Raw genomic sequence first — 14,486 nt, 5'->3', positions numbered from 1 at the left:
GAAGGGACACATCCTGCAACATCAACTAACAGGAATACTGCCTGCCACTTACAGTGGCTGTTGATGATTTCAACACACATTGAAAGATGCAACAATTAGTCCAGCAACAATGTCAGTCCTTTGTAGCACTACTACAATGCCAACACTGAAGTGGCATAGCAACTTGATGCATTGATACATAAACAAGTTTAAACATGTGTTAGATCATCATGCAATTAAACGTGTGTTGTAAGAGTGATGGAAGGGGGTGAGCTGCACCCATGCATCCTTCTTGTCACCTTGAGTCCTGCGCCACCCATTGTAAGGATCTATCACTTATTGTGTATGTGTTCAAACAAAAAGGTCTCCCTTCCTGCATAAAAAACTCTCATCCCTGAAATGCAGACCTCCTTGCACTCATGCTGCAAGGAGGCCTGTGTTGCAAGGATGAGTAATGGCGTACAGGAAGGCACACAGTAAACTTAATGATAGGAGAACATGTGCAGAAGCCCATGATAAGTCTTGCAAAGTAGGTGTAGCAGACTGGGAAATGGGGACTGGCAGACTATACCAATGGAGTGTTAAAGTAAAATGATGCCCTAGTGACACAGTGTGCTACTAGGGGCCCATTAATTAGGGTGTTGATGTGTGGCTCTGCACCATGTAACTAAGGCACTATGGTGCCTTACCCTCTGCCGAGCTGCCTGTCCTTTATTTCTTTGATGAAGGGGATGACCAGCTGCAGACCATCAATGCCAACACTCTAGAGGAAGTCCTGGGTGCCATACAGACACCATCTACAGTCGCAAGGAGGACACACAGCCTTGTGGGGTCCCCACATGAGGAACCCAACAGACAACACACACCACTGGCCAGCCCAGCCGCAACCCTAGACTCCAAAGACCCAGACATTATGTTCCAAAAAACAGTGGTAGGAGTTCAGCGGGAGCTGGCACAGCAGGTGCAGGTGGGGATGGAGACCATGGCCGGCATCCAAGCAGGAGTTCAGAGGTGCCTCAGACCAAATAAGGACAACTCCACTGCCATCAGAGGCACCCACTCTCCACTACTTGGACTCCATCAGTTCCTGGCTGACATAGCTGGTGTCCCTAGGCAGAGACTCAAACAATTCCCCCCCAAAGTGTCACCAGCATGATTGACAACTGGCTGGGGGCTATCCAAACTGTCCTGGAGTCCATGTAGTTGATGCTGGCCTCCTCAGTGACAACCTGGATGCCTACCACTGTGACGTTGCTGCTGTGTTGAGAAACTAGCAGTTCTTCCTTACTGCAGTGATGCTTTTCACATTGCCACAGATGACAGTTGCCGGGACCTTTGCATCCACATCTCTAGCCCCAGATGTGTGTGTGCCCCACTCAACTTCAACACCAGCACCAGCCATGGCATGGTAGGCACCGCACACATCAGAGGATGAAGATGTGGAAGGTACATAATTCACTCGCAAAACCACCCAGTAGCTACAGTCTGTGGCACATTGCACAGTATCTCCTTAGTTCTGTGTTTGTAACAACTGGCAATGTCCCCTTTTCACTCTCCCACTGTTGACATATCACACATGGACTGTCATTGTGGACAATTCGAACTATTGGCAATTTGAACACCTTCTCACCGTTGCACTCCTCTCCTACACATGTCTCATGACATCCCCTCCCTCCGCTCCCTGGAGACCGACTGGACATCCAATGGCTTGGGATTTCTCATGGAGTCAATCTCCTGCACAATGTACATCATCAGAAAATTAACTTGCACATGTAAATAAATTCTCTAAAATAAGACAAGTTGTGTCTGACGCAGTAACTGTTTGAACTGTATGCATTGTGTGAAGCCAAAACATTGAGTAGTTACAAAAACAAAATGCATGGCTTTGTCTCAGACAACAAGCCACACACAATGCCTGGAACATGGTTCAGGTGACTGATAGCTATGTTGACTGGCAAGTTATTTCTGAGTCTCTCATGCATGTCACGTAACAGAAAGCAGGCATGTATTGGGATGACTTGTATGATATACTATACAAGTGTCTGGGAAAATCTAGGATGGTAGAAACATTGATGTGACAACCAAATTATACATGTGTAAGACTGTAAGGGGCAGCCATGAGTGTACCATTATCCATTTCTCAATCTACGGGAGTACAATGACAGCAACTTCTAAAAATATGCAAGTCTCTTTACTTACCAACCAAAAAGAAATCTTGTAAGCTAACCTGTTTTGGAATGTGTAACCGTGCACATCTAGAGTATTACATACATTGCTGAAGAATGTCTTGAGTTGCTGATATGATACCATTGTAAACCTGACTGGTGCTTGACCATAGGGGATACACATAGTCACACACATAAATAACTACTGGTTGCAAACCCAAAGGCATGTCTCTAATCTGACCTGTGCAGACATGATACCACCCAGACAGTAAATCATGATGGAGACCATATAGTAGTACATAACTAGATTTAATAATACAGATAAGTTGTGCCTAAAAGTCCCTAAACCTACTAACTTACCTACACTAACCTAACCTATACTATCTTATCATATCCCTACAGCTAATTTATCATATCTTAACTTATACTATACATACAACGCCAGATGATAAACATCAACATGCAAGGACAACAGTGACTACAGCTAAATATAGCCCAACTAAACATATAGCCTTATATATATATATATATATATATATATATATATATATATATATATATATATATATGTGTGTGTGTGTGTATATAAATATATATATATATATATATATTCACACACACATATATATAATATATATTTGTATTTGTTGATTATTTTTATTTAATACACATACCCAAAACATAACCCATCCACCTAAAAATACCCAAGAACAGTTCAAACCCCAAAACTCACCCCTCCTAATGAAGAAAATGTCATAAAACTAATATACACATCACTAGCTAAACTAAGCCTTAATATTTAAAACCCCAACTATTAAGAAAATTCTAAAGCAAGGGGAATGGAAGATATGCTTCATAAGGTAGGATTCAAAATTAGCTCCTGCTGATTTTTCTCTTCATGGAACAGAGCATTTTGTAGATTTTGTCAGCTTTATTGTCCAATTTGTTCAAACTGTCCTTCAGGTCAGCCATATCCTGGTGCATGTCTTGCTAAAGTGTATGTGTCATGGGTGGAGGTCCTGGCTGGGGACGTGATGATGCAGCTGTTGGCTGTCTTGAGGTGGAGGGTGCAGAACCTGCAAAGCCACCACTGCCCATTTCCTTTGACTTGCCTGGTGTGTAGGTGCTGTTTTCTGGGTGTTTGGGTGGTACTCCTTGGGGAAATGCCTGCCAGAACCCTGATGCTTTTTCTCTCGTGTAATGCTGTCTCATCCTCATGAATCCTTTTTCTCAAATGCACACTTCTGTGCTGCTGACAGGTTGGTTGCTGAAACATGGATGTAACATGTCATCAAAATATGCGTTGGGCAGGGGATAAACAAGCATGAATTATAAACAGCATCATCATATCACACACGGTGGCCACCACAACTCACAAAAACAACACCAAGGCCAAGGTTGTTATATCTCTGTACCACAGCCACCTTCTACATATTGAAAGAAGAGTGGCCAGGGCACACCAATAGCATGAATCCTGATCCTGATAATGTTCAAGAATAAATAGAAAGTTCGTTCTTGGAAGATGGTGTGTAGATATTTATTATAAGTGCAGGTAGAAAGTAGAAATCTCAATCAAAAGACTGCGTTGTACAAAATGACCATGTGTCCAGAGCAGCCAGATGGTGATAAATGGTCAAAATTACAATAGGATGTTCGAATGTAACAATAAGTCCATACAGCAAAACAGCCAACACGTGTTTCGTCTTCAAGACTTTGTCAAGGCTGTGGAAACATAGATGAAAAATACATACATGTCGGTATAGTATAATTGCGCAAGGTGACTTCACAACGTCTAAAATTCTTTGTACAGAGGTAAAGAGAACAATCCGAGCGAAGGTGCAATAGAATTGTGTGAATTAAGTGCAGGGATGCGTATGGTTAATGTGACGACCAGAATGTAGCGTGAATGCCTCAATAGGTCTTATAGGTGACTAATTTAATCATGTTCTAGAAGAAAAAGGCAAACAAGTCAGTCTAGAGTGGAATAAAATGGCAACATCATGCGAGGTGAGATTGTCATAAACGTGTCTACACAGTGTGATACAGTACATGTGCTTTAATTTTTTTTAGAAAACATTGAATCTTAGTGGTAATGGAACAAGGGGGATGCGAAGTGTGTTGTGATGTGGATAGAAGATCTATAAATAGTGTGAAGAAAAAAGAGTAAAGAAAGAAGTAAGAAGTAATTGAAAGGGGGTAAGGTACCTTCAGATGTATATAAAACACTATATGTAAACACGAAAGGTACATAGATCAAGCTGCTGGTAGTCATGAGTCCTTGGGAAAAATCAAATAGTACAGGCAAATGATGGCCATGATAAGCCTGGGGTATAAAACAACAAAAAATAAAATTTAATGTAAAGCAGGTGTTATGCAGAAAGCTACTTGATTTTAAAGCTACATACGGAGTAAATAATCTGGTATGCCAAGTTCTATATTGTCGCTGGAGCGTTGCCCCGTCACTAGCTTTTCACGGTTGCTGTGATATTACATGTGTAATATTCTTTTCACTTTCTAGAAAAACTCAAAAAGTGAAGATGAAGCCTATCAAATTAGAAATGTTTTCTCACAACGCAATTAAAACTTCTAAAGGAACGTTTTACTTAGTCTTTTTATGTCCATGCCATGCCCCCTAATGCCACTTTAACCGCTTATAAAAACCAAAATCTCGATCAAAAAAAATGTCATTCTAAAACTAGAGAACTTTTTATCACTTAGGCCCTCATTCTGACCTTGGCGGGCGGCGGAGGCCGCCCGCCAAAGTCCCGCCGTCAGGTTACCGTTCCGCGGTCGAAAGACCGCGGCGGTAATTCTGACTTTCCCGCTGGGCTGGCGGGCGGTCGCCTTCAGACCGCCAGCCAGCCCAGCGGGAAAGAGGCTTCCACGATGAAGCCGGCTCGGAATCGAGCCGGCGGAGTGGAAGCTGTGCGACGGGTGCAGTTGCACCCGTCGCGTATTTCACTGTCTGCGCAGCAGACAGTGAAATACATGTAGGGGCCCTCTTACGGGGGCCCCTGCAATGCCCATGCCAGTGGCATGGGCACTGCAGGGGCCCCCAGGGGCCCCGCGACCCCCCCTACCGCCATCCGGATCTCGGCGGTCCGACCGCCGGGATCTGGATGGCGGTAGGGGGGGTCGGAATCCCCGCGGCGGTGCAGCAAGCTGCGCCGCCGCGGAGGATTCAATGGGGCCGCGGTACACTGGCGGGACCCCGCCAGTGGTGCCGGTCCGACCGCGGCTTTACCGCCGCGGTCGGAATCCCCATTGGAGCACCGCCGGCCTGTCGGCGGTGCTCCCGCGGTCCTCCGCCCTGGCGGTCAAAGACCGCCAGGGTCAGAATGACCACCTTAGTCTCTGTCTATGGTATAACTTTACTTCATGCCATGTTAAGACACACAATCAGAGCATGCTGCGCACTACCAGACTTCTACAGAAATTGAAAGGCTATTCTATTCACACAACGTGGTATGCTTTTGTCACATATTTATTTTTTTCTAGCCGACACAGATTAGTAAAGCTTTCCTCGCCTGGCTGCCTTGAGTTCCCCGTAAGTGGGAGAAAGTAGTGAGACAAGACAGCAACGCTGGCAGTACCTTACCTCAAGTATTTGTGGAGCAAATAAACCTGTGCCGTGCGCGTCGGGGTTTTGGCAGAGTGTTTGGCCCATGTGTGTGTCAGCCTCTTTCTATAGGTTGATCGGTTCAGGCAAAAGAGAGTCAAAATAGAAAAGGGACTCTAATTGAGACGGTGAGCAGTTTGAGCAGCCCAAGGTGGGGGCCATTTTGAAACGGAGTGAGTCCATATAGAGACTAGTGCTACGAGCAATGGAGGCATTCAGAAAAGGAGAGGGGTGTGGAGATCAGACGTAAGAGTCATGCAGAAAAGTGTATATAATAAATATAATATAACTGTAGTTTGTTAGAAGTACCATTGTCACAAGGTAAGGCATATTACACAAAAAGTGGTAAGAACTACTATCAAACAATGTATAAGTATACAAAACAGTATGCATGATACAAGACCAAGATGAGTGGGTTACAGATTCATCTTGTAAGTCAGAGAACTTACTAATATAGAGAACAGAAGTTATAGCTGGGCACATAAATAAATATACATCTTAGTGTATGAAATATATGGAGGTGAGTGTTTTTATACAGCTGAGTTTTAAAGAAAGGTGTATAGATCCTTGTCAATGTTAATGCCCTGCTCAACAGCTCTGAGTCTAATAATCCAACTGCTTTCCATTTGTCTAAGCTGTAGCGTTTTATTGCCGCCTCTGGGTAGTGAGTTCACTGTGTCAATGCCATGTACACTGATGCCCAGTATCTCTTGTTGTCTATGCTTGGCATTGTAGTGAACCGCGAAGGGGTAGTTGACATTATTGTTGCGGATGGCCCTGATGTGTTCTTGCAATCTCTCCTTAAGAGGTCAGATAGTGCTACCCACATAGATGAGATTGCAAGTGCAGATAATGCAATACACTACAAATTTGGTGTTGCAGTTAATGAATTTATTGATTTTGTAAGTAACTGGTGAGTTGTATTGGAACTCAGTAAGTTTATTTTTGATGAAGCAGCAAATATTGCAGTGCCCACATTTGTAGGATCCATGTGGGGCCGTTGGTAACCAAGTGTTTGCTTGTTCAAGTGGCAGAAAGGTGCGACACAAGTGATTTTGAAGGGCGGGTCCCCTGCTATATGTGATGTTAGGTTTGGGAGGAAGGCTGGTTTTAAGGAATCAATCAGCTAGGAGAAATTACCAATGTTTATGAAGAATCTTATATATGTTTGAACTGAGTGCATTGTAGGGGGTAATGAAGGATGGAGGTCTGGGTGGGTTATTCTTGTTGGTGGAAGTAACCAGCAGATCTGATCTTTTAACATGCTGTATTCTGTTGTTAGCTCGTGATAGTGTGCTAGGTGAGTAACCCCTCCGTACAAATCGTGTGTTCATTACTTTGGATTCTTCATGGAAGATGATATCTTCACTGCAATTCCTCCTGATCCTGGTGAGCTCTCCATAGGGAATGGCCTTAATTTGAGAGGCAGGGTGTGAACTGTTAGCATGTAAGATGGCATTGCATGCTGTAGGTTTTCTGTATAGTTTAGAGCAGATTTCATTACCTCTTATGTAGAGTGTTAAGTCCAAAAAATTGACCTGTGATGTGCTGTGTTCCCCAGTAAAAGTGATGTTAAAGGAGTTGGTGTTGAGATGTTGTAAAAAAAGGTCAAATGTATCTAAACTGCCTGACCAAAAAAGTAAAACGTCATCAATGTATCTGCCCCAGTATAGTATGTGTTGAGTCAAGTCCGGTGGGCACTCTCTCCATATATGTTGCCATTCATAAAAGCCCATGTAAAATTTGCAAAAGAGGGGGAAAATTTGGACCCCATTGCCACACCTTGGATCTGTTTGAACCACGTGCCTTCATGGACAAAAAAGTTGTTATCCAAAACTAGCTCTATTAGATCTAAAAGCATATTGGAGTGTTCTAGGAGTGAAGCTTCACGTGTATCAAGAAAGTGCTGGATGGCAAGTAGACCCTTGTCTCTCTGTATTAAAGTGTATAGTGAGGTAACGTCTAGGGTTGCTAGGATGTGCCCCCCTGTCCATTCAAAGTCACTAAGGGGGTCATTCCGACCCCGGGGGTCGGCGGGAGCACCGCCAACAGGCTGGCGGTGCCCCGCAGGGCATTCTGACCGCGGCGGTTTGGCCACGGTCAGAAGAGGAAAACCGGCGGTCTCCCGCCGGTTTTCTGCTGCCCGACGGAATCCTCCATGGCGGCGCAGCTTGCTGCGCCGCCATGGGGATTCCGACACCTCATACCGCCATCCTGTTCCTGGCGGTTCGCCCGCCAGGAACAGGATGGCGGTATTGGGTGTCGTGGGGCCCCTGGGGGCCCCTGCAGTGCCCATGCCAATGGCATGGGCACTGCAGGGGCCCCCGTAAGAGGGCCCCACTTTGAATTTCAGTGTCTGCTGTGCAGACACTGAAATTCGCGACGGGTGCAACTGCACCCGTCGCACCTTCCCACTCCGCCGGCTCCATTCGGAGCCGGCTTCCTCGTTGGAAGGGGTTTCCCGCTGGGCTGGCGGGCGGCCTTCTGGCGGTCGCCCGCCAGCCCAGCGGGAAAACCAGAATGGCCTCCGCGGTCTTTCGACCGCGGAGCGGCCATTTGGCGGTTCCCGCCAGGCGGGCGGCTACCGCCGCCCGCCAGCCTCAGATTGAGGCCCTAAGTTTGCTGAGGAGATCCTTGGTATCTCTGATAAAGGAAGGGAGATTAACGACCAAAGGATGCAAAAACAGGTACATTTATTCAGAAATTCTTTCTGTTGGCGAGACAATTCCTGAGATGATAGGCCTACCGGGCGGAAATGGACCCGGTTTGTGAATTTTAGGTAAAATGTAGATGCATGGCGACATGGGGGTTGGATTGTAAATGTACTTGAACTCCAAATCAGTGAGGAGACATTTGTCTCTCCATGTGGATAGTGTTTGCATTATGTGTTCATTAGCTTTGGCCAAGGGGTTGTGTGACAAGGTAGAGTATGCAGTGGCATAATTTAGTTGCCGGTCAATTTCCTTGATGTAATCAGACTTGTTCATGATCACAATGTTCCCCCCTTTGTCGGCCTCCTTGATGATTATATCTTTGTTTTGAGCAAGGGAGTGAAGGGCTTCTCTTTCAGGGATAGTAATGTTGTGTGTGATGTGTTTATGTCCTGAGCGATATAAGTCCTCAAGTTGATAGAAGTCCGCCGTGACTTGTCTGTAAAAGATGTTGATGACATTGTCACTTCCTAGATTAGGAGTAAATTTCGAGGAGGTCTTGAGGCCACTGTCCAGGTGTGTGTAAGGATCAATGTTTAAATCTGATGTGATGTCTGTGAAAGATGGAGGTATGTCCGATAGAGATTCTAAAGAGAGAAGGGTCTGAATGTCTTACAAGTCTTTAATGGTGATGTTACTAGTGGGACAGGGAACAGGAGCAGTAAAATCAGTCTGCGCTGGTCTACCTTCAAAAAATTTCGCAAGTTTGCATTTACGAACGAATTTAAAGAGATTTATATGCAGTTCAGTGAAGTTAGGTAAAGATGATGGTACAAAACCCAAACCTTTGTTCAAAATATTTATTTGTTGCATATTCAATTCAATGTTCGTCAGGTTTATAATAGAAATCTCATTATTGGTACTCGAGATAGAGTCAGTCATTTCTGATTGCGGATGGTGGATCTCGTTGTAACCCCTTCTCTCTCTCTTGTTGTGTCTGTATGCCTTTCTCTTGCCTCTCCTAAAAGGATGGTGTGAGAGTCCTCTCTCCTTCGGTTGAATATTTGGCCCTTTCTGTATCTCTCTAATTCCACTAAAAAAGGTGATTTGTGAGTGGTTGATACCGTAGTTTGTAGTGTGGAGATGCAAGTGTCACTACCACTGATACTAGAGGTGCTAGAAAGATCTGTATCACTTGTAGAGTAGGTGGAGGTGGCCCCGTTGTCAGGTGGGTGTGAAAAGGTATCTTGTCTATCTCATTTGATGTTATCAAATTTACGCGAGTGGGTGAAAACCCTCCCATTCTTGTAATCCCCTTCATCCCTCTTAAGTTTACGTGTTTTTTTCTCTTTGATGTATTCTTGGTGTTTAAGTAATATTTCCTTAAGGATTCTATAGTTTTTTTCTTTGGCCTCAGGTAAGTTAATTTCTTTAATTTATTTTTCCAAGGTGAGAATTTCCTCAATGAGTTTCTCTCATTTGGCCCGGGCATCCCTGATTAGTATGTCCATCATACCAAAGGAAGAGGTAACCAAAAGGTGTTCCCACTCCTTTAGGAGTTCAGGACTGAGGTCTTCGAATGCGGGGAATAGAATCACACGTAAGCCCCTGGGAATTTGTTTGTTGTCGATATATTTTTGTAAGATGGTGTAGTCCCACCATCTTGAAAGCTCTTGTTTTTTGAGGCGTTCAAGTTTAACAAATTTCATTCTCAAGCCCTCTTTTTTAATGGGTGCGTTATGGCTGGTAGATGGGCCAGTGCCTGTTTGAAAATGTTCCTCAAGAAGCGCATCCCTGTTGTCATTGAATGTATCCATGTTATGTCAGTGAAATTAAATGCAAATACAGCAAACAAAGATAAAGCAATACATGATACAAATGTATAAAACAGTGATATAATCAGAATGCAAAGTGCTAAGCCGGCATCAATAGGGTAAGTCAGGCGAAGAAGGTTGCAGATTCCAGAGAGTGCTTGCACATCTGCAAAGCGTATGTCAATAGTGAAATCCGAGCGAAGTCATAAAACTCCGCCACCTTCTTCGCCTGACTTTCCTTCTACATATTGTTCATGTCCAAGGTGTCAAAGCTAACCAATGTTGCATAATACTACTGCACAAGCGTGTTACAACTTCTAAGCACCAGGTCAACATTTACCATGCTCATCCTATATAACAGTTATGTCGCCATGGTAGGTCACCTGCATCAGGCTGGATAGCTCATGAATGTCCCTTGGCATACTCCAATTCCCTTAGAGCCATTGACATGTACCGCACTCATTAGAACAAGGCCTGCAAGTGGCCCTCATTACAACTCTGGTAAAACCTGCTTACCGCCGTGCCAACAGCCGCCAACATACTGAGACCGTTGTGGAAATCCGCTACGGGTATTATGACCCACACTGAGAATTCCGTCACTATACAGACACCCACACAAGTCCGCCACACAAAAGGTCAGTGATAAACTGACAATAGCAAAACCCACACCATCACACCAACAGCAACACGCCCACAGTATAACGACCCACAAACCAGCGCCATTGGCAGTACACACCGCTGCGCTCAAAATACACACACACTTACAAAACACAACCACATTAGACAATTCAAAATACACACACCTGACACACATACGCACACCACACCCACACACTCACACCACTATAAAACACACACCCACATTACCCACAACACTATACAGTGAACAATTTTGAAGAAGCAGAGAGAGAGAAAAGCAAAGACCACACCATCATCCAGAGGCGCAGAACACCATCACACATACACCATCCACGCACCACAAAGAACACACCCTAACCCATCACCCCAAACATCACATCACACATCACCTCACACATCACTCACACCACATCATGGCACCTCACAGACACCCCAGGTTTTCTGAGGAGGAGCTCAGTGTCATGGTGGAGGAAATCATCCGGGTAGAGCCACAGCTATTCGGATCACAGGTGCAGCAGACTTCCATTGCTAGGAAGATGGAGCTATGGCGCAGAATAGTGGACAGGGTCAACGCAGTGGGACACCATCCAAGAACAAGGGATGACATCAGGAAGAGGTGGAATGACCTACGGGGGAAGGTACGTTCCGTGGTATCAAGACACCAGGTAGCCGTGCAGAGGACTGGCGGTGAATCCCCAACTCCTCCCCCACAACTAACAACATGGGAGGAGCATGTCTTGGCGATTTTGCATCCTGAGGGCCTCGCAGGAGTAGCAGGAGGACTGGACTCTGGTAAGGCAAATCTTTACTACTCTATGCCCCCCCACCCTACCTGCATGCTATCACATACCCCCACCCGTACCCTCACTCCCATCACTCCATCACCTCCCATCCACCCCACCATCACAACACACCCATACCAATACCAAGCCCTGCATGCAACAACAAAGCATGAACACCCATCACAGAACTGCATGGACACCCATCACCAAAGCATGCCCAATAGAGAGACTCACCCAGGCCACAAAATCACCACTCACACAAGACCCAAGGCGATAGTGCAAGCACATCAATACAGGGAATAACACCCATTGCACGAGAAGGCACATACAGGTACAATAACAATGCATTTACATCCCAACAGGACCCCTACCCAATCTCACCGGACAGGAGGTGCCAGCCATATCCAGCCCCCCCCCCCAGAAGAGACCCACAGTGATGACAGCACCTCTGCACACCTGGATCACGATGACCAGTCTGGCCCATCTGGACCTCTGGACAGTCGGTTACCCTGCCACAGTCCCAAAGCAACAGCACAGCACCCACACAGCCGGCCCATGCTACTGTCCCCAGGACACGTCAATCAGCAGTGTGTCCACCACTACAGGGACCCCAGGCAACCCTACTAACCCCGGACGATCAGGGACCTGGGGTCAGTGACAGTGGGCACACGGTTCAGGTGACAGAGGCACAGGACAACAGGGAAGCTGGGAGGACTGCTGTGCGACAGAGTGAGGACAGGCCCAGGGAACCAACCTTCCATGAGGCACTCACCAACATCATGGGATCATACCGCCATTCCCAGGAGACCATGGGCACGGTACTGGCCAAGTTTCAGGAGACCCAGCGGCTGCAGGAGGGACCCTGTGGATCAGGGAGGACCTCACCAACATATACACCATCCTGGTCACCATAGCAGGGGTGCTGGCTGACATAGGCAAGACCTTGAGGGAGGCAGTGGCACAACAAAGGGCCCCTGACACTAGCCAAATCAAGGAACAGCTTCCCACTTCCACTGGCGCTAGTGGATAGGAGGCCCCGTCACAGGACCAACAGGCCACCAGCACCCCACATCCTGCAGAAGGAGAACCACCCCGCAAACGGTCCCTGCGATCCAGGCAGAAGACAGAGAACATTGCCAAGGCCCCCGCCAGTAGATAAGACTCTCCTGATTGTCATCCTTCTGTCCCACTATGTCATCCTCTACAAATTGAACTGCCATTACTCCCCTTCCTATGTCCCATTGGATAATGCACCTGTGATACCAAGAGACTGGACTCTACTATGGACCTTCCTCCACCATCACCCCAGCCCCTTGCACATACCCCAATACTCATTAGCCCCTAAATAAACAACTTTTAAGCACAAACCAATCTGGAGTCAGTCTGATCTTTCACAAATGTATAATGACAGCATTCGTAATAAATAGCAATCTAAATGTTCATTTACTCATACCAATGTATGACAGTTGTTGGGCAGCAGTACATATAGCAGAAGGCAGAATGGGGCACCCAGATCTGAAAAATGGAAATCCAAAGTAAACAGTCAGTGTCCATAGACAGAGGTTAAGAGGCTGACTTGTACAATGTCCTACAGTATTCTGAAATGTGAAGAGGAGTTACAGTCTCTTACTTGTGTGTCACTGGAAGTACTGCATGATGATGTTCGTTCGGTTGTCAATATCTTCTTCCTCTGCCTCCTCTTCCTCACTGTCCACAGGCTCCACCGCTGCCACAAGACCATCACCAGGCTCATCCTCCTTCAGAAAAGGCACCTGGAGTCTCAATGCCAGGTTGTGAAACATGCAGCATGCCACGATTATCTGGCACACCTTCTTCGGTGAGTAGTATAGGGAGCCACCTGTTAGATGGAGGCCCGCCGAACGTCCTCTCAATAATACGCCTAGTTCGCCCATGTGCCTCATTGTAGAGGTCCTCTGCCCTTGTCCTGGCATTCCTCACTGGGGTCAGTAACCATGAGAGGTTGGGGTAATCAGAATCACCTGCAAATGTCGAGGGATACCTGTTAGACACACACCAACCCTTAGGGACAACCCCATACCCAGACACCTACTCATACTGTGTGGGGACGTTGGGCTCACCTATTAGCCACACCCGGTGCCTCTGGAGTTGGCCCATCACATACGGGATACTGCTATTCCTCAAAATGTAGGCGTCATGCACAGAGCCAGGATACCTGGCATTCACATGGGAGATGTACTGGTCCGTCAAACACAACATCTGCACATTCATCGAATGGTAGCTTTTTCTATTTCTGTACACTTGTTCATTTCTGTGGGGGGGGGGGAACAAATGCCACATGTGTACCATCAATGGTACCAATGATGTTGGGGATATGTCCCAGGGCATAAAAGTCGGCCTTCAATGTGGGCAAATCTTCCACCTAGGGGAACACGATGTAGCTGCACATGTGTTTCAGCAGAGCTGACAACACTCTGGTCAACATGTTAGAAAACATTGGCTGAGACATCCCTGATGCTATGGCTACTGTTGTTTGAAAGGAACCACTTGCCAGGAAATGGAGCACTGACAGGACCTGCACTAGAGGGGGGATTCCTGTGGGATGGCAGATAGATGACATCAGGTCTGGCTCCAATTGGGCACACAGGTCTTCGATTATGGCACGATCAAGTCTGTATGTGATTATAATGTGTCTGTCCTCCATTGTCGACAGGTCCACCAGGGTCTGTACACCGGAGGTTGCCGCCATCTCATCATCTGCCCCAGTGGTTGTAGCCTATGGAGGAGAACGGTGAGCAGAGGGTAATTTACCACATAGGTTGCACAAGTGTGTCTGCAGTAATGTTAGTAAATCTGTG

General features: G+C 46.2%; 1 protein-coding gene across 2 annotated transcripts in view; it reads right to left on the bottom strand.

The window, feature by feature from the left end:
• Positions 1 to 14,486, bottom strand: part of LOC138265768 (gamma-aminobutyric acid receptor subunit gamma-4) — a 1,864,369-nt gene that overhangs the window by 130,523 nt on the left and 1,719,360 nt on the right. Inside the window, exon 9 of one of the 2 annotated variants that reach the window (XM_069213798.1) lies at positions 3,749 to 3,866. The exons of the other annotated variant lie outside the window; for it this stretch is intronic. Within the exon in view, the coding sequence (XP_069069899.1) occupies positions 3,861 to 3,866 (6 nt within the window). The 3' untranslated portion in view covers positions 3,749 to 3,860. Of the gene's footprint in view, positions 1 to 3,748; positions 3,867 to 14,486 lie in introns of those variants that run through there. 2 annotated transcript variants of the gene reach the window in all.

The sequence above is a fragment of the Pleurodeles waltl genome, chromosome 2_1, assembly GCF_031143425.1.
Source record: "Pleurodeles waltl isolate 20211129_DDA chromosome 2_1, aPleWal1.hap1.20221129, whole genome shotgun sequence".
NCBI lineage: Eukaryota > Metazoa > Chordata > Amphibia > Caudata > Salamandridae > Pleurodeles > Pleurodeles waltl.
The sequence above is the reverse complement of the archived record's forward strand: the minus strand, read 5'-3'. Positions and strand labels throughout refer to the sequence as shown.